General features: G+C 35.9%; 1 protein-coding gene across 8 annotated transcripts in view; it reads right to left on the bottom strand.

The window, feature by feature from the left end:
* GPHN (gephyrin) overlaps positions 1 to 24619 on the bottom strand; it is a 596826-nt gene that overhangs the window by 5199 nt on the left and 567008 nt on the right. For all 8 annotated transcript variants that reach the window (XM_057732172.1, XM_057732168.1, XM_057732171.1 and 5 more), the window contains 4 exons: positions 22789 to 22876; positions 11402 to 11475; positions 7144 to 7208; positions 3773 to 3876 (listed from right to left, as the gene is read on the bottom strand). In XM_057732172.1, coding sequence (XP_057588155.1) covers positions 3773 to 3876; positions 7144 to 7208; positions 11402 to 11475; positions 22789 to 22876 — 331 coding nt within the window. The remainder of the gene's footprint in view (positions 1 to 3772; positions 3877 to 7143; positions 7209 to 11401; positions 11476 to 22788; positions 22877 to 24619) is intronic.

Genomic DNA, 24619 nt, shown 5'->3' with positions numbered 1-24619 from the left:
AACTGCACACAAATGTTTATAGCAGCTTTATTCATAATTGCCAAAACTTGGAAGCAACCAAGATACCCTTCAGTAGGTGAATGGATAAACGGTGGTATATCCAGAGAACAGAATATTATTTCACACTAAAAAGAAATGAGCTATCCAGCCATGAAAAGACATCGAGGAAAGTTAAATGCATATTATCTGAGTAAAAGAAGACAATATGAAAAGGTTACATACTGTATGATTTCAACAATATGACATTCTGGAAAAGGCAAAACTAGGGAGACAGGAAAAGATCAAGTATTAGCAGGGAGGGAGGAACGAATAAGCAGAGCACATAGGGTTTTTAGGGCTGTGAAACTATAAAATACTACAATGGTAGATACATGTAATTGTACACTTGTCAAGACACACAGAATATATAGCACCACGAGTGAACCCTAATGTAAACTACGGACTTTGGGTGATAATGATGTGTCAGTGTAGGTTCACTGATCGTAATAAATGTACCACTGTGGTGCAGGGTGTCAATAGCTGGGGAGGTTGTGTGTGCATGAGGATGGGGTGGGGAGGAAGAGAAATACAGGAACTCTCTGTACTTTCTGCTTAATTTTGCTGTGAACCTAAATGTGCTCTAAAAAACAAAATTTCATACTTAAAAAAAATGGGAGAATATTTTGTCCTTCCTCTTTGCCCTGTCCATCTTTTAGAGAAGTGACCTCAAAGAATTATCTAATATAGTAATTAATTGCAATTACAGTGTAATAATGTTAACATAGAGCTATTTATATGGTATAAAAGGGCACAAAGAAGTAAATAATCAACCTTTCTTAGGGACACTGAGAAAGGCTTCACAGAGAGCATGATGCCTGAGTCTTAGGACTAAGGAATTTCCCAAGCTGAGAAAAGAGATGGTGGTGGTTAGAAGAGAACCTCCTAGGAAGGAGATCTCATATCCATCCTGGAAGCAGTAAAAAGCTTGGTATGGTCAAAGTGCAGGATGGGAAGCAGATGAAGCCAGAGGGAAAAACAGTCCTTGGGATGGAGGGCCTCCTGTGCTCACTTGAGCGGTTTGGATTTAACCCTGGGGTCATGGGAAGCATTGAAGAATTTTAATTGGAGATGCTGACATGATTCGAGTTAGACAGAAAAGGGATTTAAAAGGAGGCAAGATTAGAGGAAGAGAAACCATTAAATGTTGGAGCCATCATTCAAATCAGGCTTATTTGGCTACAAAACACAGGGGATGTGGTTGGTGGAGGGGGCTTTAGGAGAATGGTGAAGACTGGGGAGACTGCAGTAACAAATGGAAAAAGCTGATCCACAGGATATGAAAGGATTGTCAAGGGGAACTTTAGCTCCTGCTGAGGTTTGTAAATTGGAAGTGATAAGCTGAACAGCTGTATGCTCTTCTCTAGTTGTACTCGGTGTCCTGGGAATAAAAGTGAAGGGCAAAAAAGGGAAGATTGATCCAAGTTTGTGGATTCTTAGAGTGACTGTAGTGGAAGGAAGGAGAGGCAAAAAAAAAAAAAAAATTGTGGGTGTTAGAAAAAAGTTGAAGTGATATACCACAGGATTTAGGTTGGATAAGGAAAGGGGTAAAGGCCAGAAGGGGCTTATGGACCGAGGGAAAAGGGCAGGTGTTATTGGAGTGTAATTTGCCATTGTTCCTAAGCTGTATACGAGAGTTGATGATTTTTGAGATGGGGCAATTCATGGTATTGGAAAGGATGTATGTGTGAGTTGCTGAAGCAGAAATAAAGTTATGGAAATAAAGCAACTGATGATAAGAGGTGAGGCAGGGAAGAGGGCTTTCAGACAATTGCCAAAGATCTGAATGTGTTTGGAAGGTTTGCTGGTGGTAACGAGGGGAAGGTGAAAGCTTCAGAAGATTCAGGGGAAGAGGCTGGTCTAAGAGCTGCACAGACTGAAGAAGAGAATTTGTAAGAAAACAGATGACCAGAGAGGATTCTATTTGAATGGAGGTCCAAGGTGACGTGTTCCAGGCCCTGGCTGGTGCTGAGGGTCTGGACTCAAGTCTGGTCAAAGCTTCCAAAGAATGGTTAAAGGAGTTTTACACTAACTTTTAAAAGTACTAGAGAAGTTATGAGGCACTAATTTCATTAGTCTAACAGAGCTGCTCGAGTTCATCTGCCCTATAAATCATCTAAAATTTATCACATAACTTTAAAATTCTTATACCTGCTGGTATGAATCAGTTTCAAATTCATTTTTCCAAAATTTCTATAACCTAGTTATATTTTTCATCTCCTAATAATAATAAAACTGCTTTACATTTCTTATAAATCATTTTCAATATCTGTTTTTTAATCAATCCATAGGCCATATATATTCTCATGTAACAGACATCTAATTATTTCTTTTCATGATCAACAACATTGTACTCATATACTTCATTTTCCTTATCCATTCACTTGTTGGAAATTTGGGTTGTTTCCTTCTTCGCTATCATGAGTAATGCTGCAATGAACACTTGGGTGCAAATATCTGTTTGGGATCCAGATTTCAATTCTTTTGGACATATACTCAGAAGTGAGATTGCTAGATCTTATGGTAGCTCTATTTTTAATTTTTGAGGAAACTCCATTCTGTTTTCCATTCAGCAACATAGATAAATCTAGAGGACATTATGCTAAGTGAAATAAGCCAGTCACAGAAGGACAATTACTGCATGACTGCACTTATGGGAGGTATCTAAAATAATTAGACTCATAGAGGCAGAGAATAGAATGGTGGTTGTCAGGGGCTGAGGGGAGGAGGAAATTGGAAATTGTTGCTCAATGGATACAAAGTTTCTGTAATGCAAGGTGAATAAGTTCTAAAGTTCTGCTGTATAATATAGTACCTATAGTTACCAACGTGGTATTGTGCACTTTAAAATACTTTAAGAGGATAGTTCTCACCTTAAAAGTTCTTACCATGAAACAAACAAATAAACAGACAAATCAAAGAACACAAGGAAATTTTTGGAGGTGATGGATATGTTTAATATCTTGATTGTGGTGATGGTATCATGGGTATTTGCATTATGTCCAACCTCATCAAAATGTCTACATTAAACACATGCAATTTGTGTATGTCAATTATACCCCAGTAAAGTGTAAAAGAAAGAGAAGTACTGGTTTAGTATTATAGTTTAAATTGCCAGGAAAATTGTTGATTAGTTACACAGAAACTGTGTTACATAATTAGTTGACTAGTAGTCAACCGAATTGAAGTTAGTGTTGGTGGAGAAGGGGACTCTCATTTCTGAGTGACTTTTACTGTAGGTATAATTCCTCAGCCTTAGTAGTCCTTTTCTAAGCAACATGGTCACCCTTTTCTTCTGATTCACTAGTCTCTTTCTTTTCCTTTAATTGTCCTTTTCTGAACTGTTTAAAATTTATCAGCAGGGTCACAGAAAAAGTGATTAGGTAAATTCCTATTCTCTGTAAGTTTACATACGGGAAAGGGAATTCTTGTCCCTCCTTCCATATAGGTTTAGTATTAGCTTAGTATTCTATTGACCATTTTGTCATTACATATCCACTCCTAAATGGACTTGTAGCTGGAGAAAACTATTCACTTTAGGAGTCATGGAATAATGTGGAAAGGGAATAAAAGGGACTCCTTTCCCTCCACTGTCTGTCATAAAGAGGGGAATATAAACACATTTTCCCTTGAAACTAATAAAAAATTCTAGATATTTATCTTGGGCAGTTAAAAAATCATATCCATATTCGTTATCAGGCTTCAATTCTGGTTTCTGGTCATTAGAAAACATTACCCTGGCTTTGATGATGGTTGGCCGAGGATCCAAGATGCCTTGCATCTTTCTCAGTGCAGGCACAACAAAGAGATTGCAGGTGACCACAGCTGACACAGGATTCCCTGAAAGTCAACCAAGCAGTTATTTATAGTACACATATAAAAATCTGCCAAATAATTATGACTGTCTATACCTTCAGGTATCATAGAGAGTGAAGTGACTAACCACCAGCCTTCCTCTTCTGAATCACCTTGAACCCAAAAGGATGCCAGAATAGAGCTGTAGTCAACCAAATGCCACAGAGGTTGTAAATATTTGGATCTACCAGCAAAACACAGAGATTTCTGATGAACAGAAGCTGTTTAACACCATTTATTTCTGCTTTCCTGAGAGCCATACATTGAAAGCCTTTACTAATCAGTTTGTACTTGCTATTTTTTAAAATGTTCTAAATTTATCACAGTAATACATGCTCAGTGCAAAAAAAAAAAAAATTTAGCAAGTAGGATCAACATAAAGAAATTTATCCATACTCCCTCTACCCAGAAATTTCTTTAAACTAAAAAAAGAAAACAAACTAAACGATTAAAATGTGAAGGACTTGAAGATGAATACTTTTAGGAACTGAATTATGTTCCCCCAAATTCATATGTTGAAGTTTTAACCCCCAATGTAACTGAATTTGGAGATGGAACCTTTAAAGAGGTAACTAAAATTAAATGAGGTTATAAGGGTGAGGCCCTAATCCAATAGGACTGGTGTCCTTATAAAAAGAGAAAGAAACACAAGGACTGTGTGCATACAAAAGAAAGGCCATGTGGAGACACTGAGAGTCGGTGGCCATCTGGAAGCAAGGAAGAAAGATCTCAACAGAAACCAACCTTCTGGCACCTTGATCTTAGACTTCTAGTCTCCAGAACCGTGAGAAAATAAATTTCTGTTGTTTAAGCCACCCAGTCTGTGATATTCTGTTATGGCAGCCTGAGCAGATTAATACAAATACCAAGTTCTTTCACAGTTATAAGAAAAATCTGAGGAATTCAATTGCACCTCTCGGAGAAGAAATCTGGGTGTGTCACGCACTTCAAAGGGAGGTAAGGTGGGCTATGAAAAAAGGACTGAGCTGAGAACCACAGACTTGGCTTCTTGTGTGGTATTGTTAACTAACCAAGCTGTGTGACCCTGGAAAGAGTTCCAAACCTTTCTGGGTCTAACTTCACTTATCCACAGAATGAAAGGTTTGGATTATATGATTCTCAACATCTCTTTTGGTTCTAAAATTCTAATGTTACTAGTATTTTATCCAGTGGTATGTGAGTGTGTACACACACACACACACACACTGGGGGATAGCTGTTATATTTTAGGCTCCCTTGGCCTGGCTATGTGCTGCTAATTTCATCATCAAAATAAAAGACAATGGCCAGTTCATACCTTTAATTTTCTTCTACCTACAAAAGCAGTTAAGAATAGATTTTTTTTAAGTTGTAAAATGATGAGTGACATTAATTATTTCAACGGAAAAAATGAGTTGTCTCACAGAACAGCAGACTCTTAATGAGAATCAATTGCTTTCCTCTTGCCTCAAAATATAAACAGCTGGAAAATTTTCTGGAAAAGCAAAAAAAAAAAAAAAAGAAAAAAGAAAAAAGAAAGCTATTGTTCAATAATCATTACAGTATTCTTGTAATGCTACTGCTTTATAAAATTACTCTATAAAAAATGAACTACTCGATATAAGAGAAGAGACTGGAAGGACCAATACCAAAAAATTGCAAATAGAGGTTATTTCAGGGTGAGGGAGGTTTCTTAAGGCTTATCTGTATTTTCTAATGTTTTTATAGTGAACACATGTTACTATAGTAATTTTAAAAAGTTAAAAAAAGAACAAGCAGATACACAAAACTTTTAAACTGCTTTAGACCCTATCAAGATTAGTAATGGCTTTAAATGCAAGGACCTTAAGAAAGCAAAAATCCAGTTCTGAGTTTTCAAATCCTTGTAAAAAGAAGCACTTTGCTGGGTCTACAATCTGAACATGTGAGCTGTTGCTGCCCTCTTCTGGCACCTTCATGCTGAGCAAAGAAAATCTCAAAATGAAGTAGCAATTTGAAAAGTAGGCTATTTAATTGTAACTTCTTTGGCAGATCACCAACACTTTGTTAGTAATGGCAAAATAGGCTCCTAGGATAACATACTCAGTAGGTCAAGTCGTATCTTCTAAACAGTCTCTTTTAGGCAAAACGAAGCTAGGAGGAGGGTCTTGTTTCTGTATATAATGGTTTTCAGAGTATCTAGGGATATATTAAAGGTCATAATGAGTTCTATACCACAGATACATGTTGAGGACTAAAACTTTACTTACATGTCCTCTCTCTTAAAATCTCCTATATGATAGAAATCTAACCTTTTTTATGCTTACAGATAGGGGCTTTAAAAATGTTTTTAAAGTTCTAAAATTTTCTGCCTGACTTCTTTTCTATCTCTATTTTGAAATTTATTTAGTATAAAAAAGCATATAAGCATCCCCAAACCACCAGACTTGTACATCTGAAAAGAATAAGTAGGTTAGTTTCTGAAGGAATCTATGCCAAAAAATAGAGAATAATTTTCAGATCAGAGGATAATTTTAAAAGTTGAAAAAATAACAGGTAGATACACAAAACTTCTCAACTGCTTTAGAATTTATCAAGATTAGTAATGGCTTTAAAACATAGCTTTAAATGCACAGCCAAAGTCCAAAAATTGTACCCTGAACCACTTTGCTTTTTCTATAATCTGAACATGTGAGTTTCTGCTCACATGGGAGAGAATGGGGATACTGATGTGGTCAGACTGATGATGCCTGGGATTTGGCTGAGAAGCACCAGTACTTGAAGCCCCTCCCTCCATGCTGCCGTTCTCCCCCACCAGTCCAAATGTGGCAAGAACCAAAGGCAGTTCTGCATTTTTTGGTTCTAGTATCTGCATGGGTGATTCAAGGCTCTTTGGCCCCTTGAGCACAATACTCTAGTTGTGGGAGGTGATTATACTGCTAACTGTGACCACTTTCCTGTAAGCAAAAGTAGGTGCCCCAGAAAGACTGTAGTGACAGGTAACACTTGATTATCATCTTAGGGTCTGCAATGTGCTTTGAAAGATACTATCTAATTTGACTTTCACACTAGCCCTATGAAGTATATATTAGCCCCATTTTATAGATGAAGAAACAGCCTCAGAGAGGTTATGTGATTTGTCCAAGGTCATATAGTATGAAAAGCTGGGACTTGAGCCCAGGTCTTTCAGATTCCAAATCATGTGCTCTGATAGGGGACTGGTCACCTGAGATACAAAAAGATTTTGGTCAGTTTTCCAGAAAAAGCAAAAGAAACTATTTCATTTATTCTCACCTGGTAGTGCAAAGATTATTTTTCTTACACCATCAATATCCAAAGTTGCAAATGTTGTTGGCAGGCTAGAGGAAAAACAGAGGTTATTTGTTAGTGAATGAGAAGCAACCTGATAAAGAAATTAAATACTGTGGTTTTCTTGTTACATGATTCTTAATACAGATCACTTATCATACAGAAATACTTGTCTGTTGACTCTCCTTCAAACCTTTATAAACTGAAGCATTTAAATTAATTCATTTTTAGCATCTTCTATTTTCAAGTAACCAAACTTGCTGGTTTTCTGTAATTTACTTTTTTTTCCCCTTCTTGCCAGTGCCACAGAAGTGTATCCCAAATCCCAGAGTTTCTCCAACCCTGTAGTTAACAATGTCTATATGTTTTTTTCTGCTGCAGAATGATAAACATTCTTATTACCAGGAGACCACCTATAACACATGTCTATCAGATAACCACCTAGTGTTCAAGATGAGGATTACTCAGCCCTTTAAGACTATACTCAGCAATAAACATAAAAGCTTCCCTCTTATGAAGGGAAGTTTTTGAAATGTCAAAATAAATAAAATAGCACGACTAGAACAAGATTAAAGCAACAGTAATTAAAAAATATTCCCAAATTATACTTCTTCAAGAGTCTGACATGAAGCCTCATCCCTGGGGTGTGGAGAGGGGTGTGAGTGTGAAGGGCATGGGCAGTTAATAATACTGATTGTTTTCTACTGACTACCCTTCATATAGAATTTCAGCTAAAAATTGTGTATTATGTTAATGAAACTTAAGTGATGCAAAATTCTTAGGGAATGCTGAAACTTCCATATAGCTGAAAAATTACCCTTTTTAAGTACCCAAATTGTTTTTCTTTTTACTATTTTTGCTGGGTGGTTGGAAGAAAAAAGGATCACTAACTCACTACCTTTTGCAATAATATGATGAACATTAACATTTTTGATGAATTGCAGCCATCATTATTAACCAGTTCTACTCTGCTGTGATATACAGTGATGTTGGGTCACAGGGGTATTAAACCATATTAAACACACTGCTGTGTTTCTACAGTTCTTGTTTCTGTTTTTTTCCCCTAGTTTTTTTCTGTGGGTCCCCTTAATGCTAGACTGCCATCACTAGACCCTTAAAGCCGGCCTTAGGTTTGGGAACCAGAGAACAGTGGTAACAGTTCTATTGTTAGACTGATTAATAATAATAATAATAATAATAATAATAATAATAGAAGTTACTATTTTTAAAGAAACATCTAAACATTAAATCCATTATTTCATTTAATTCTTACAATAATCCCATGAGGTGAAAATTATCATCCTATTTTATAGATGAGGAAAGTGAGGCTCAGTGAGATTAATTTGGCCAATACACTCAGATACTAAATGGGGAAACAAAGATTTGAACAAAGGTTTTTCTAACTTTATGGCTTATAATTAGATAAGGCTTTTATACGCTGTGAAGTGTTATTATGTGGACTTTGTAACATCTATTTTTGGCTATCTCAAGGCCTTTTTTGCTTACTTCCTGATTCTTTGCTATGTTTTAGAAAACTGAGATTAGACTGTCATATCCATTTATAGCTAGGTTATTTGCCAATGATTGTTACTGTGTGATGAAAATAATTTCTAAGATTCTTTCTCAACAAACAGCTATGTTCACTGTAGATGACCCATAAAAACTGTGATTGGTAGATCTGGTTGATAATATTCCAAATGCTTTGTGAGTATCTCTGTGTCTGAAATGAAAGAGGTTAATTGCATTCTGAATGCACTGTATGTGGGAATAGCAAAGCTAAATTGTTCTTGAGCTTTTTATATTTCTTCTTGTTCTACTATTAAGTAGAAATTACCTTTAAATTCTTTTATCTTCAGACAAGTATAAAATTCTGGCCAATTAAAGGAAGACCATTTAAAGTTCTAAACCACTTTTTTTAATAGCAAACTAACACACATAATAAGAGTGAAGAGGGAATGCATAACACCTTCCTTCTATTGTATTTAAAGCCTCAATTTAAATCACCTTTGACTCTTGCAGACAGGTACTGTTTCTCTAAAGATACTTATTTTAAAAAGATTCCATTACAATAAAACATTTTGTTATTGTGCATTGCTATCATGAGTGTCTTATTGCTAGACTGTGAAGTTTCTGTTTAGGATCTGGAAAGCCATTTCCTTGAAACTCAATACCTATTGTTCACTTTTTCCCTTGAGATCAGAATGTAACAGCTTTTATACAATGACTGAAGTCACAGAGTGCTATGACTTTAAGGGAGGAGAATAAACAGTAGGAACTGATGACCTCCTACAGCTGAAGTAAGTGGTAAATAACAGACTAAAAATGAGTACCAAAATTATGCATCATGGGTGCTGAGATTAATTTAAATAATAGATATTACACAAATATTTCTTCTCTAGAGGTGAGGGCAAGTAATGCCAGCTTCTTTCTCACTGCAAAGGAATAATCAATTCAATTTTTGAGGCTAGTAGGGAGTACATTGATATACTTTGGGGATGTCTTCTGTATTGTAATCAAATTAGTACTGCCCATGGGGACAGGGTAAAAAAAAGCCTGTGTACTCATAGCATAATAATATTTTCTTAAGACAAAATATTCTTAATAAGAATGATCCCAATCCAACAGCTTCAACAGTAAAAATAAAAGGGCCTTGTCAGTGGCAGCCATATTGGAGTAGCTATAGAAATACAATGCTAAGAATTCTAAATTCTATTAGATTGTGGAGATAATCTTTAGGGATAATCTTAACTTCATACTTAAATATAAAGCCTGGTCTCTGTCTTAGAACATCTATGAGGTACCCAATAAATCAGGGAGATTGGGAGGGCTGGTTTGACACTTAAAAAGGCTTCTGGAACGTGCTGCTAGTTTCCATGGCTCACTTGTAACAGCTGGCAAGTCCCACCTCTACTCCCTCTTAGGGCTTACATGAGCACCCATCAGACTAAAACCCTGAACTAAAGCATTATTACTGTTGTCCCTCACAGCACGGAGGTGTGCTGGAATGCTCACGCACACACTGAGGCCTTTCAATAGTGTTTTTATAATGTTTTATGTATCACAGGTTTATAGAGCAGCAGGGGTCTGAACAGGCAGGCTATTGCTTAAAGACAGGGCCACACATATTTTATCTACACCAATGTTCCCATTCTTTGAGGATTTACAATGGATTACAGAACCTCCATTAGCCCTTCCTTAGGGAGTTATTAGTTTTCAGGAGATATGCAAGATCTAGGTATGTGGTTACTTTTCTCTCCTCTTGGGAGGTAGTAAGAAGCAGAATGAAACACTATTCATGAAGTATTCTTACAAGGAAAAAAAAATCTGAATCTGAATCTAATCAAACCTTTAGATCCAATTTCCAATGTACAGAATATACTGGAGAGAGAGAGGAACAAGTTAAATGCCACCACAAAGAAGCAATCAGCCAAATCCATTCACTAGGACAAAAGATTCAGTTTCTTCAAGTCAATGGTGTGCCAAAATGGGGGGGTGGGGGTAAAGGGTGTAATAAATGTTCTTGTTTAATAGAGACTTAACAACCAAATATAGTCATTAGACGTGACTTGAATCCTAATTCAAACAAAACATATGTAAGGAGGCATATTTTCCTTTGACATTTGGGAGAATTTTCAAATATGATCAGGGTATTAGATGATATTAAGGTACTCTTATTTATTTTGTTAGGTGAGATAATACCATTGTGATTATGTAAGATAATACTTCTGTTGTTATTAATACTTGAGATGTATACTAAAATGACATGTCTAGAATTTGCTTTAAAACAATCCAGCCCTCTGTCCCCCAAGAAAGGTGAAGGAGAGACTGATAAAACAATTATGGAAAAATGTTGATAGTTACTGAAGCTGGGTGATGGGTATATGAGGGTTTCTTTGTACTCCCTGCTTCTGTGTATGTTTGAGAATTTTCACACTAAAATGTTTTTTAAGTGAGAGAAAGAAGCAGAAAAAGAGAAGGAAAGAACTAGACATGGGAATTAAAGGGAGAAAGGTCTGGAAAGTTGCTTTGCTTTGTTTAAACCAGACCCAGTGATTTATAAAGAAGATGAATTCCCATTTCAGATAGGATATACATGTGTTCAAAGAACTCTAATATCATAATATTTCTTTCATTAGAATAAATAATCCGTAATAGAAAATGTAAAAAGAAAGCATTTAAAAACTTTGTTACTCAAAGCAAGCCAAACCAACCCCTATATTAGATAACAAGATTATTTTCATACCCTGGTTTCATAAAAACCCTGCCAAAATGGATCTGGGCATGAAGATCAATGTCCAGCACCTGCTTGAGATAGTCCTGCAAATATGAAAAATAATCACTTTACTTTCAAACATTCTAATATCAGACTTTCAAACTTCAAATGAAAAAAAATTATAATATTAAGATGAAAAGAAACACCTTATTTTAGTAAAGTTGATTTAAGACAAAGATTCCTTCATTCCTCATTCATTTATTCATTCAATACACATTTATTGAGCACCTGGTATATGCTGAGTATCAATCTATGTACAGGGAGATATACCCTTGAACAAAAAGACAATGTTCCTTCCCTCATAAAAAGTACATTCTAATAGGAGTAGTTAGATAGTAAACCAAATAACCACATTAACACATAGATCATTATTTGATAGGTTGTTGTCTTTCTTTTAAGACAAAATTTTATGTCTGAGAAAGGATGTTAATAAATATGGCAGAAGAAGTTGTGCCTGGGCAGAGAAGCCACATGTATGTATCCCACACTATTCTGCCTAATAGACTTAAAATAATGTACATTCCTTGAGGAGAGACTTGGACATTTGCCCACAGATTACCAAATCTAAGTCTAAAATAAAATGTAGGGAGGGAGCTCTAAAACAGGTGGTCAAGGGTGTTTCATTGCTCCCACTTTATATTCTGCTACTACAAACACAACCAACCTAAGGTTATGATCAACCCAGTGCAATCTGACAAAACCTGACCTTTGGAAAGGAGAGGCAACACTGCCTTATAGCTGGTTTTGTAGACATAAAGAAAAATACTACAGTTTAAAAAACTTCTCTTAAGAATACAACCTCTTGGTCTGCTACTGAGTTTCCTGCTCACTAATCCAAGAGAGAGTCTAGTAACCTACTAAAATTTTAAGTATTTCACAAGTTATGGGGCACTTTATTTTTAAAAGCTGTTTCCTTCTATCTCCACAGCCTCAGCCAACATCATCTCACCTGGATGACTGAAATAGGTCTCTCTGCAAGCAGTCCTGCCCTTCTCCAATTCATTCCCCCCACAGTAGTAAGAGACCTTCTGGAAACAAATCTGATCAAATCACTATGTAATACTTCAAAAACTTTCTGATTTACAGAAAAAAGTCTCATCTTTTAAATGTCATAGCTATGATTCTTGTATTTTCTAGCTCCCTTTTGCCAATCATTGCTCTTATCAGCAATCATTTTCTCACCAGCCCCATTCCTCTTCCTCATTCTCTCTCTCCATTCCAGGAAGACTATATTTCTGTCAGTTTTTACACTCTCTTGCCTCAAATCTTTGAAAATGTTCTTCCTACTGTCTGGAATACTCTTTCTTTCCACCCTCCTCTCTCTGCTCCACCCTTATCTCAATTTCAGTCATCTTCTCATCCTCCTCTGAATTCCCAGGGGTGGACAGTTAGATTGATTATTGATTTATATTTATTTTTAGATTATATTATTAGATACAACAGGGAATGTCCCTCCTCCTAATATCTAGTAATCCTTTTTACATTAATTTTCTCTGATATCAAGACAGCCACATCAGCTATCTTTCATTGCAATTTTTTTCTCATCTTTTACTTTCAATTAGCTGTGTCCTTATATTTAAGGTGGGTCTCATAAGCATCATACAATTTATTTTTTAAAATCTAGAATGATAATTTTTAATTGGAGGACTCAGTCCATTTACATTTAATATAAATACTGCTATATTTGGGTTTAAAACTATTGCCCTCTTGGGTCTTCCTAGGTGGCGCAGTGGTTAAGAATCTGCCTGACAATGCAGAGGTCACGGGTTTGATCCCAGCTCCAGGAAGATCCCACATGCCACGGAGCAACTAAGCCCGTGTGCCAAAAAAAAAAAAAAAAAAATTATCGCCCTCTTATTCGTTACCTATTTGTCACTTTTGTTTTTATTTCCTTTTTTCTTCTTTCATGTCTTCTTTCAATTCACCAAAATTTTTTTGCTATTTAATTTTCTTTCTCTTCTATTTGCTTGTTAATTACACATTCTCTTATTATTTTAGTGATTATTTTAGAGATTACAACAAGAATTCTCAACTTGCTACAGTCTATCATAATTTGGTATTTTTATCACTTCCCAAACAGCGTAAGAACTTTAAAACATGTTGACTTCATTTATTCCTCTTTGCTTCTTGTGCTATCATGTAACATATATTCTATATACATTAGAAATAGGTGTGAGTATATATATAACTATTATATATACATTCTACATATATTACACAAACAATATATACTCTATATTTATATATTTAAAATGTAATGTTTATATACACTTAAGCCTCAAGATATTGTTTCATATAATCAACAATTCATTTACATTTACCCACATATTAACCCTTTCCTTTGCTCTCTAGTCCTTTCTGCATTTTCATGCTTCTATAATCTTTCCACCTGAAAAATTCCCTGCTCAGTTTTTGTTTAGTTCAGTTTTTGTTTAGAAAATGTCTTTATCTTCATTTTTGAAGGAAATTTTTGCTGGATATATAGTTCCACACTAGCTGTTACTTTCTTTCAGCACTTTACAAATGCCATTCCATTGTTTTCTGAGTTTCATAATTTCTGTTTAAATCATTGCTGTTCTATTGTTGGTCCTTTGAAGGTAACGTGTCCTTCTGGTAAGATTTTTCTCTTTGTCTTTGGTTTTCGTAATTTTGCTATGACTACCTAGGTATGGTTTCTTTGTATTTATCCTGCTTGAGATTAACAGAACTCCTTGAATTTCTGGCTTGATGTTTTTTATTAGTTTGGAAAACTCTCTGCCAGTATCTCTAAAATATTGCTTTTGCTCACTCTCTCCTTTCCTTTTGGGACTCCAATTACACATATATTACACCTTTCACCAAATCCCATATGTCTTTTATGCTCTTTTCCATACTTTTTCTAAAATTTTCATTTGGTTCTTATAAACAGATTCTAATTTTCTAGTGAAATTCTTCACTTTGTCATTTCTTTATTTCTTTTTCTTTTTTCATTTTATTACAAGTTGAAGTAGTATTTTAGGACTGGGTTTTATTGTGTCCACAAATATTCCAATATTGCCTTTTGTATTTCAGTTAGCTTTATTTGTTGAGCATTCTTCAATATTTGGTTGTGGTTTGTCATGAAAAAAGTAACTTTTTTTTACTCTTCCCAAATTTGAGTCAAGAGAGTTTCAGGAATGTCATTTCTTTTTCTTTAACATATTAATTACAGTTTTTAAAAGTCCATATGAGACAATATAAATGCCAGGATCATTTTTAGGGTTGTACTAGCTGGTTTTCCCTTCTAAATTTTTAGTTATTTTGTCCTACCTCTGGTATTTCTGGTAAAGTCCAAACATTATCCATGAAAAAAATTCAGAGGTTCTGAATGAGGATATATTCCTTCAGAAAGACTTTAATTTATTCTGGCAGCTTAACTAGGATTACCTTGATATAATCAGAGATTGAGATAATTTGAGGCTCAATTTGTGAAGACTGGTTTATTTCCATTTGTCCTCATTGTTAGATCATAGTACTTCAAGGGTTTACACTGGAAGCCTGAGATATTTGCCAGGGTCCCTCCTCCATGGCAGGTCTTGAACGCTTAAGACTGTTGAAAATTCTGCTTATTTTCTTAGCTTTTTAGCTATTCTGTTATGCTTATTCTTGGTCTCTTGACCATTACACCTTCCCGTCCCTCCTGGCTTAGGAATTAGTAAATGCCTTGAGGAAAAATATGGTGAAGAATTTCAGTTCACCTTCTCTGTGGTTCACTTTTCTCTGAAATCTTGGTGCCTTTAATCCCATCTGTCTTAATTATTCTTTTTGGACACCTGCTTTTTTTCTTTTTCTTATTCTTTAAAGAATTTTAAAATTTTGAAAAATTTGTACAGCTTTTATAGTTGTTCCTGGTAGAAGAGCTGGTAATCCAAATAAGCTTCTCCATCATAGTAGTGGCCTTTCTTATGTGCTCTTATAATACCTGTCCTCCTGACATCACACACTTAGGTAATACTGCAATTGCCTGATAACTGACATGTATCCTTTATTGTACTATACAGTTTGTGAGAACAGGAACCCTGTATACATATGAGTCCATGGTGATTATCACATGCCTTTCATTCATTCATTTGCTAGCTCATCAACTATTTTTGTATCAGGAATTCTATTTGTGCTAGAGATTTAATACTGAACAAGTTAGACATGGTCCCTGGGACAACGATGTCCTGTTGTAGTTTACTGGGGGAGGAGACAGCCTAAAATAAGTAAACCAACAAATAACTATAAACTACATGCTATGAAGGAAAAAAGCAGGTGCTGGGATAGAGAACAATGGTGTAAGGTGGAGAATAAGGAAAGGCCATTTTAAAAGAGCTGGTGAGAATGAGTACTCAGCCATGTGAAGTGTGGAGGGATGAGAATTCCAAGCAGAGGAAAGTACATACAAAAGCTTTGAGAGCAGTAAAGAGTGTGTCTAGAACTGAAAAGACAATGGAAGGTAGTGAATGAGTAGGAAAGAGGCATAAGGGGAAGCTGGAGAGATAGGCAGAGGCCGTATATGTAGGGCCTTAAGGATAATGATACAGAGTTTGGAAAACATATATGCTCATTACATATTTATTAAATGAATGAAAGTATTTTATTTTTCTTGAAAAAAAAAGTCTCTGTTGTAAAAATGCCCTTTTTCATTCTTTTTGAATATGAAGAAATGCTTCATGTTTCTTGTGACGGAAAGCTTGTACCAGACCTAGCAATAAAGGGTGAGAATCATCATTGCTCTTAAGTTTTGTCTACCTATAGAAGCAGCAAGGATCTCTGATGTTCTGAAAGCTAGATCCAGATATGAAGAAGAAACACGAATGGATGAAGGAGACAGGTCTTTCCCTCAACTCAAGTAAGGACAAACAATGTCAGAAAAATTGTGAAAGACTTTGAAATGGGCAAAAAAGATTATTGGATGTCCAAACAACCTTCTGGGTTATTTGTGCCTTTCACTGTCTTTGAGCTATTTTATAAAAATTAAGCTGTAGAAAACTGATAGTGAACATGATTAGTATCCAAAGAAATGCAAATTAATTCTGTCAGTGAGGATGTAATTGCTTATTCTCCTGTGGATATAGAACATTTTTGCATCTATCAGCAACCTGATTTCAGCATTTCTGATTACCTATATGTGTCCCTGTTCTTTGAATACTTAGAACCAGTCGCAGGATCTTATGGTTCCCTCATTAATTAATGAGTTAAATAAAATCTTTGACATGTTCATTTTATAAAATAAAAAAATACAATAAGTTTATGAGATTCATGATTTAATCTTTAAAAAACTATATCGTAACAAATCTGAAGGCTCCACTGAGATGCCATATTGATTTATCTGACAAAGCCAAGTAAACTCAATTACCAGAAAAGTAGACTTTATGAGTGGCTTAAACCTGGATACATCTTTCTTTGGTTTCTGGAGTGTATGTGAAGTAGCAATAAAACTTGAAATCTGCTAACATTTGGTTTCTCCGCTTTTGCCTCCTCTATTAATTTTGGTTCTAATTTTGTTTCTATGCATGGCCAAAAGGGTATTCCCTCTTGTAGCAGTAATGATTTAGAATTTGGTTTTATGGTCTGACCATTTAGTGATTTCTATAAATGGATGATTGATATCTATTTTCTGTTAGGAAAGAGAAGACAGAGAATCTGGTTTGTTAGTCTTTCTTTGTATTTGTCTCACTCTCATTTTGAGCCTAAATCAATTAAGAATTTTGTGACTCTAGGAAGGAAAATAGCTCTTTTTTTGTAGACTAACAATTTTTTGTTGTTGTTTCTGTGTTTACTCTTAACCTGTGGTTGAAGTTGTAGAGCTGAAATATTCTTTATGTGGTTGTGTGTCCATGTGCCTGTGATCCAGAAAGGCATTTCTCTTGTTTTGTGAGTGTGAAATGTTTTTCTATTTCTGGAAGGTATTCATAAATTATATGCCTGTGAGACCACCATGTGGAGTGGGCATTCCTCGGAGTATGCTGCAGATTCAGGGTGTCCCCTATCCTGCCTATCTCCATCTGAATTTGATAGTGATAGAGGTGTTGTGGGGGCAACACAAGACCCTCTCATCCCCAACTCTCTGGTTTCAGCAGGACATGGAAAGATGAGCCCTAATCTTAGGCCCACAATAAACTTTGTTTTGCCCGGAGGGAGAAAAACCAACACACCAAAACACTTCTACTGTCTCCTAAAGTAAAGGTGCTCTATTCTGATTCATTGAGAGAGATAAGTACTTACATAAATAGAATATTTCTAAAATTCCCAAATAATAAGAAAATTTATCTTATAATATTTTAAATATGCTACACTAAAAAAAGTTCTTATAATTTTAAGAATCAAAGTTCACATAGTTACGATAAATCTTTGGCAAATGAGACTAGCTTAATTATTCTGGTTAATAAGCAAACCTAGTCATGTTCATTCTCTTATTTATCAGTACTAAGTAGACAGATACATTTTATTTCCCTTGTGTTTGTTTTTTCCTAAAATTATATAGGTTAATTCATCAAATAAGCTAATGCTATTCTTATATAATACTTAAGATTGTGAAAAATCTAAAATTTGGTTCAATGTAATTGAATCATTATTCTGAGAGACTTAATTTCAATAGTAATTATGTTTGTAGAATATCAGCTTAAAAATAATTTTCAAGATCTCCAAGTAATTTAAAATCTTGAACAGTTATTAAATTGGTTAATTAATGAATAATCATGAGATACCCAGACGATTTCTACGTAAGATAGAATGTTCGATCACTGTTTACTAAGCATGACTTTAACTTAATACACTTTGCTTCTTATTTTAATATGCCATAAAGAAGATATATCTTTGGGTCGTGTTAATGAATATGTTTTCATTTCGCTACATTAAGAAGGTACAAAGGATGTGTGTGGCTGTACAAAGTTGTATTGTGTGTTTATGAACTTTGCTAGTCTACTAAAATGCTTACGTATGATTTGTCAATTATCTATGCCCCCTAGTTTCCACTGTGAAATAGAAATTAGTTTCTTAAACATTATGATGAATATGGGTGCTTGTAATTGTGCTAGGCATGATAATGACAGACAAGTATAATCATGCATGTTCTTTCATTTTTCACGAAAAAAAATATTTTAAAAAGTCCAGTACTCAGAATATTTGGTCTCAGGACCCTTTACATGCTCTTAAATTAAAATCCATTGGGCTTCCTAGGTGGCGCAGTGGTTAAGAATCTGCCTGCCAATGCAGAGGTCACAGGTTCGATCCCAGCTCCAGGAAGATCCCACATGCCGCGGAGCAACTAAGCCCGTGTGCCAAAAAAATAAAAATAAAATAAAAAATAAAGTCCATTAAGGATCCCTAGAGCTTTTGTCTATGTGGGTTATATCTATGGATATCTACTGTATTAGAAATTAAAACTAAGAAGTTAAAAATATTTATTTGTTGGTTCATTTCGAAATAGCAATGATGAAGCTATTTCATGTTAGCATAAGTAACTTATGGTTTATACATTGTTTTATAATTTAACAAATCTCTTTAATGTTCAGCTTAATAGAAGTCAGGTGGATTCTTTTATTTGCTTCTGTATTCAGTCTGATGAGATATCATACATCATATTGGAAAAACTCACTATACACTTATGAGAGAAGAAAAATAAAACAAAGTTTTAGTTTTATTATGAGGATAGTTTTTAACCTTGCAGACCCACTTAGAGAATCTCAAGGACCCTCCTGGGCCTGGGGACCACTCTTAGTTCTAAAGTGAAGTGTCAGTTTGTTCCAAAGTATTAAAAAAGCATAATAAAGGACAAAACTCTGAAAGTGACTTTGATTTGCCTTGGTTTACAATACTTGTGTTTGAAATGAAGCTGAGAAATATATTAAAATTTTAGTAAGTTCACTCAGTTTTGATGAGCTTACTTCTTTGGTTTACTGATTAATGCTTTCTGTATGATATGTAAGGCTATTCTTTGTGTGTATTCTGCTTTTTTGTGCTTTTTGTTTACTTTATTTAGTCTTTGATTATTTAAGGAAATAAAAAAGTATAGAACAAAGGTTCCTAATTTATGAATGAGCCAATATTATTTGTGATCATGTTACCTTCTATGCTTGGTTTCAAATATTTTATTGTTGCTTTGAAAAATTAGGTAACCAAGTACTACTTCTTAGGTACCCATGATCCTATCTTAATCAAGTGCCCAGTTTTTTTTTTTTTGGACAACTCTTTTGATTTTGCCTTCTAAAGATCAGACCTAAATTTAGAAAAAATTATTTCAGAATATCTTTTACACCTAAAACTACGTTTGAAATTTCCTGGAGGGCTCCCAGAAAGTCATGAAGATTTGTTCTTTCATCTTATAAAAAGAGATGTTGGAAATAGTTAGGTTTGTTTGATATGTTACCATTATAGGAGTTTCATGGTAAGAGAGTTACACTGCTACATCTGAGAAGAGAGGCTCACTGTGCTCTAGGTTAGATTCACACAGGTAAAATGTCATTAATATAATATTTCAGAAATTGTATGCTTTATGGGACGTGTCTGGAGATTTGACAATGCTCATAATATCCATATGTTTTTACCCTCAGGGGAAACACTGACCAAAACTTTTATGAAATAGTTACATACTGTATCCCAATAGAGAAACTTACTTTTCTTCTTCTGATATTATTGGTTACAGTAATAAATTAAGTACAGCTAGAGAATGGACTTGAGGACACGGGGTTGGTGGGGGGCGAAGGGGAAGCCGGGACGAAGTCAGAGAGTAGCATAGACATAGATACACTATCAAATGTAAAATAGATAGCTAGTGGGAAGTTGCTGTATAACAAAGGGAGATCAACTCCATGATGGGTGATGCTTTAGAGGGCTAGGACAGGGAGAGTGGGAGGGAGTAACCGGAGGGAGGGGATATGGGGATATATGTATAAATACAGCTGATTCACTTTGGTGTACCTCAAAAACTGGTATAAGAGTGTAAAGCAATTATATTCCAATAAAGAGCTTAAATAAATAAATAAATAAATATATATATATATATATATATATATACACATATAGAAAGTTTCTGTTTTACCTTGATGCTCGCCTGAAGGCTCGCCTTTACTTAGCTCGCCTAAGCTAAAGTAAATAGTTTATGTCTGCAAGAAAGACAGATTCAGAGCGCTAGGGAAAAGGACCATCATTGGTATTTTGAACTATTGATGCTTCAAAGAATAGTCTCTAGGGTACAGGCTTCTGAGGTGATATAGCTTACATAATTTTAATACAATACCAGTGAACTGAGTCAGAAATTCCAGGACTCTTTAGAATGGAAGCAGATGGTTTTAAGAAAGCAGACTGCTAACCCAAGATCTAGCAGAACAAGAATAATACAGGACTAAATGAAATGACAAGGGAAATAAAAAATATTTTAACAAATTATTTGTTTGGAATATTATTTATTAGTCTTAATATTCTATTGCTATATGGCTCTAGAAACTCAAGGAGACTTATATGGTTAATTAATACTGTACTTTGTTGCTAAATAATCAGGGCAAACCTTTAAGATCAGCCTTTTTTGTGATCAGTAATGATCTTTGTGATTACTTTGATCATGTGGGGTGGGGGAGACACTGTTAGGAAAAATTAAGAGACTCTGAAATAGGAAGAAACAATTACTGGGTGTCCAGTCTAGCGTATCCTTATTGGTTATCTATACCTTTCATCGTCTTTGAGGTATTTTACAATTCTGTAGGTGGCAGAAAATTTATAGTAATGCATATAATTCTTTCATTTTTAGGGCAAAAAGCAGATACTGTTTACCTGAAACTTTTGGTGTTTTATAAAAATGAAAACTCTCTGAAAAGGCTATGTGAAACAGGAAGGGGTGGGGGTGGGAGAGATTTTAAGGGAAGCAACTGTGGAAGAGTCATTTCTCCTTGGCTGAGAAGAGGATAGAGGTCTGTGGGTCCCACAAGCAGCAGGGACCCTTCCCTCTGCCCTAAGGCTCTCAGCCTCCCCATGATCCCAGTGCTATTAGTATGACCCCAAAAAGCAAAGACCTGAGATCTAATGGCATGACAAGGACACTCTAGATCTATCCAGCAAAGACTGGTCACCAGATGTGTCTCCTTGATGTTTTGTTGCCTCCTAAGCCTCTCCCAGTTCTTTGGCTTCATTCTTGGAGGGATTAGTCCCATAGTGGCTTAAATAAAACTTCCTGCCAGTTCTGTAGCATGGGTGCTCATAGTAGAATTTAAGTTGAATCAGATAATTTCTTGCATACCTGAGTTTCTGTATTTAAAATTCATGCCTGCTACATAATGCTTCTGGATCTTTCCTTGACTTCCCTCTCTTTTCAGTGATGAGTTTTCAGGCTCAGCCCTTGAGCTAAAGCAGATATTCTCTCTCTTACACTTTTCTTTCTTTCTGCTACTGAAGTACATTGGAATTCTTTTGGGGACTAGAATTTGCAGGCTGGCAGGAGTTTGCTGCACTGATGCTTTATCTCTTTCTTCCTGGTTCTTCTTTCATCTCATTCCCCCTCAAGGAGGTAGGAAGGACAATTATTAGCTCTTATGGAATACTCTGGGATGCCCAGTTCCCAAAATCTCCTTCCTAGTAAATTAAAGGTTTAGTGTAAATATCTTACCACACTGAGAGTAAAATAAAGAAAACCAACATGCTTTACTATATTGGCCGTTTACCTGTGAGCAAATCCCTAGGATAAATGACATCTTTGTCGGCACTAATAAAGAAGGTTTAGGTTGAGAAGTCTGTTTTTACCATAATTGAGCCACAATTGCCAAGCCTGTGTAAGCTATAAGCTTGTTGCCTCTTCAGAAGTACTGGAAAAGCAAACTTTCAGTCTGCCAAATAGGTACGGTCCCATAATTAAGTTCATAAGCAACCAAGATAAGTTTATATGAAACACTCCCTGGAAATAATACATTTAAAATGTAAGTACTCTTAACTTTAGGGCTTGTTCTTGTGATGCTCAGCGCACCTTAGGCAGTTTGATGGTAATGAAAACAGACATGTTGCAAATTATTTCTTCTAGGTCTGCTGCAATGCATACCTCAGCCCCTAGCCTTTGTGATTTCGGGAGAGGACTGCAGCAACCTGCTCTACCCAGGGCTCAAGACCTCTAGGAGACTTTGAGGGAAGACTAACCCAGCAATCTGTCTGCTGTAAAGAGAATACCTACCTACATTTTAAAACCTTCACTCCTGGAGTTAATTTGAGATGGTAAGCTCTCTGACTTATCTGCACTGCATACATTTAGAATGCCCAGACATTTCTGAAGCCCTACGGATTTTCAGCTTTGTGGGGGTCTGGTTAGGGATACCAGATGTCTTCCAGACCACTGTTAATCAATGGTATATTTCATGAATCCCATCTTTTCATACCTTTTCCCCCATGGACACACCCCCTGATGTGATGATGACATCAGCACGACTGATACCCTCATTCAAGGCATTGAGTAAGTCATCTGGGCTGGAAAAAAAATAAAGACAAATAAATTAACACACAAGGAAAAGATTTTAAAAACAGTGCCAACTAAAAACTAAACCACCTATTCAATGAGTAGGCATTAACATGAGTACAGCACTAAATTCTGTATGAAGGAGGAATCAAAAAGGTCTCTGCACAATAGAAGCATAACTCAGTGTGGAGATAGAAACTTGTCAGTGTGGAAATACTGGTTACTGGTACTTTTACGGGCTTTTTACTCAACAAGGTAGCATAATGAGGGGAGACAGTGAGGTGTAGGTAGGCTGTCTAAACTATCTCAGTTTGCCTAGGAATATCCTGGATTTAGTGCTGAAAGTTACATGTCCTAGGAAATTTCAGGCACACCAGGACAGTTGATTACTCTTGGTGTTGGAGACATCGGATTCTTTAGAGGAAATATGACTTAATTTACTTAGGCCTTGAGAAATGGCCTGAGTTTTTACAGTAGAAAGGAATGGGAAAGCACCTTGTAAGCAAGAGGACTAGCCTGTGATGAAGCCTGTGGTGTTCTAGATCAATGGGGAAAATGAACTGCTTGAGTGAGGGACCTGACTTGGAAGAGCTGGGATAGGTGGTGTAGGACATGATTTAGGAGGGCCCTTAAGCTCAAGAATTTGAACTTCATCTAATGGGAAAAGGGTGTGGGGTGGGGGGGGTATCCTTAAAAATATGAAGAGCCAGTAGGTGTTTACTGGGAAAAGGGTAGAGAAAAAAAGAACAAGGAAGGCAGAGACAGTATGAGATATTTTGAGAGGGTAAAGGGACAGGGTGAATGTTAGGGATTGAAATTAGGCGGATTCCTGACAGTCAGCTGAAAAGACAAGTGCACCAGGCCCTCTGATTGTACAGATGGAAGGCCTGGGAGGAAGGATGGCATGAAATCAAGAATCTTATCTTATGGATGTTAGAAGGGTTGCAAAGGCCTAACTTGAGATTGATCAAGTGAGAAAAAAAAAAGTGCCAGGCATCAGAGTTTCTGGAGGGACAGGAAATTGGGGAATAGCTGAAAGGGACTATTTAGTCACAATTTTAAATGCATACAAAGCTACTGGGCAATGTGTACTGTGCTTGCATTTATCTTCAAATGATGGAATACAGAAAAGGTGCCTTTTGAGGAATATTTGTTCAGCCTAAACCCTTGTTTTCTAAGAACTTTTTACCCTGTGGAGAAGGGAGGTATTTCCCTTTCTTCCCCACAGACATCTAGCATGTATTGGGTTGGCCAAAAAATTCGTATGTAACATTTTATGGAAAAACCCGAATGAACTCTTTGGCACACCCAATACACCTGAAAATCCTGGCTTCTGATGCTCTAGTTCTTGCTTTCAGTCCTTCTGGAGGCCTATTCTTGGTCTTGGGTTCCAGAAGACAACTCTAAATCTTCCCATAAATCCCTCCTTTGCTTACAGTAGACTCGGCAGGTTTTTGTTAACTTGAAATCAAATGATGTCTCAATGAAATAGCATACGTTCTCCCAAATCTCTCATGGTAGTGAAGTTTGTTCATATCCTTTTCTGTTGATGCACTATTTGATGGGAGGATGAGGATGAGGAACAGAAGGGAGAGAAGGAGAAGATGTGTAACTAGGACAAATTTTATCCATTTTATCTAGGGGTGACAGAGGTAAGCAGAGGAATTTGAGACCTACCCGAGAGGCTCTAAAAGAGACAAAGTTGAGAGGTAGCATAGTACAGAGATTAAGAGTAAGAACTATGGAGTCAGACC

The sequence above is a fragment of the Hippopotamus amphibius genome, chromosome 4 (genome assembly GCF_030028045.1).
Source record: "Hippopotamus amphibius kiboko isolate mHipAmp2 chromosome 4, mHipAmp2.hap2, whole genome shotgun sequence".
In the NCBI taxonomy this organism is placed as follows: domain Eukaryota; kingdom Metazoa; phylum Chordata; class Mammalia; order Artiodactyla; family Hippopotamidae; genus Hippopotamus; species Hippopotamus amphibius.
Note: the sequence above shows the minus strand (reverse complement) of the source record. Positions and strands in the feature narration are given on the sequence as shown.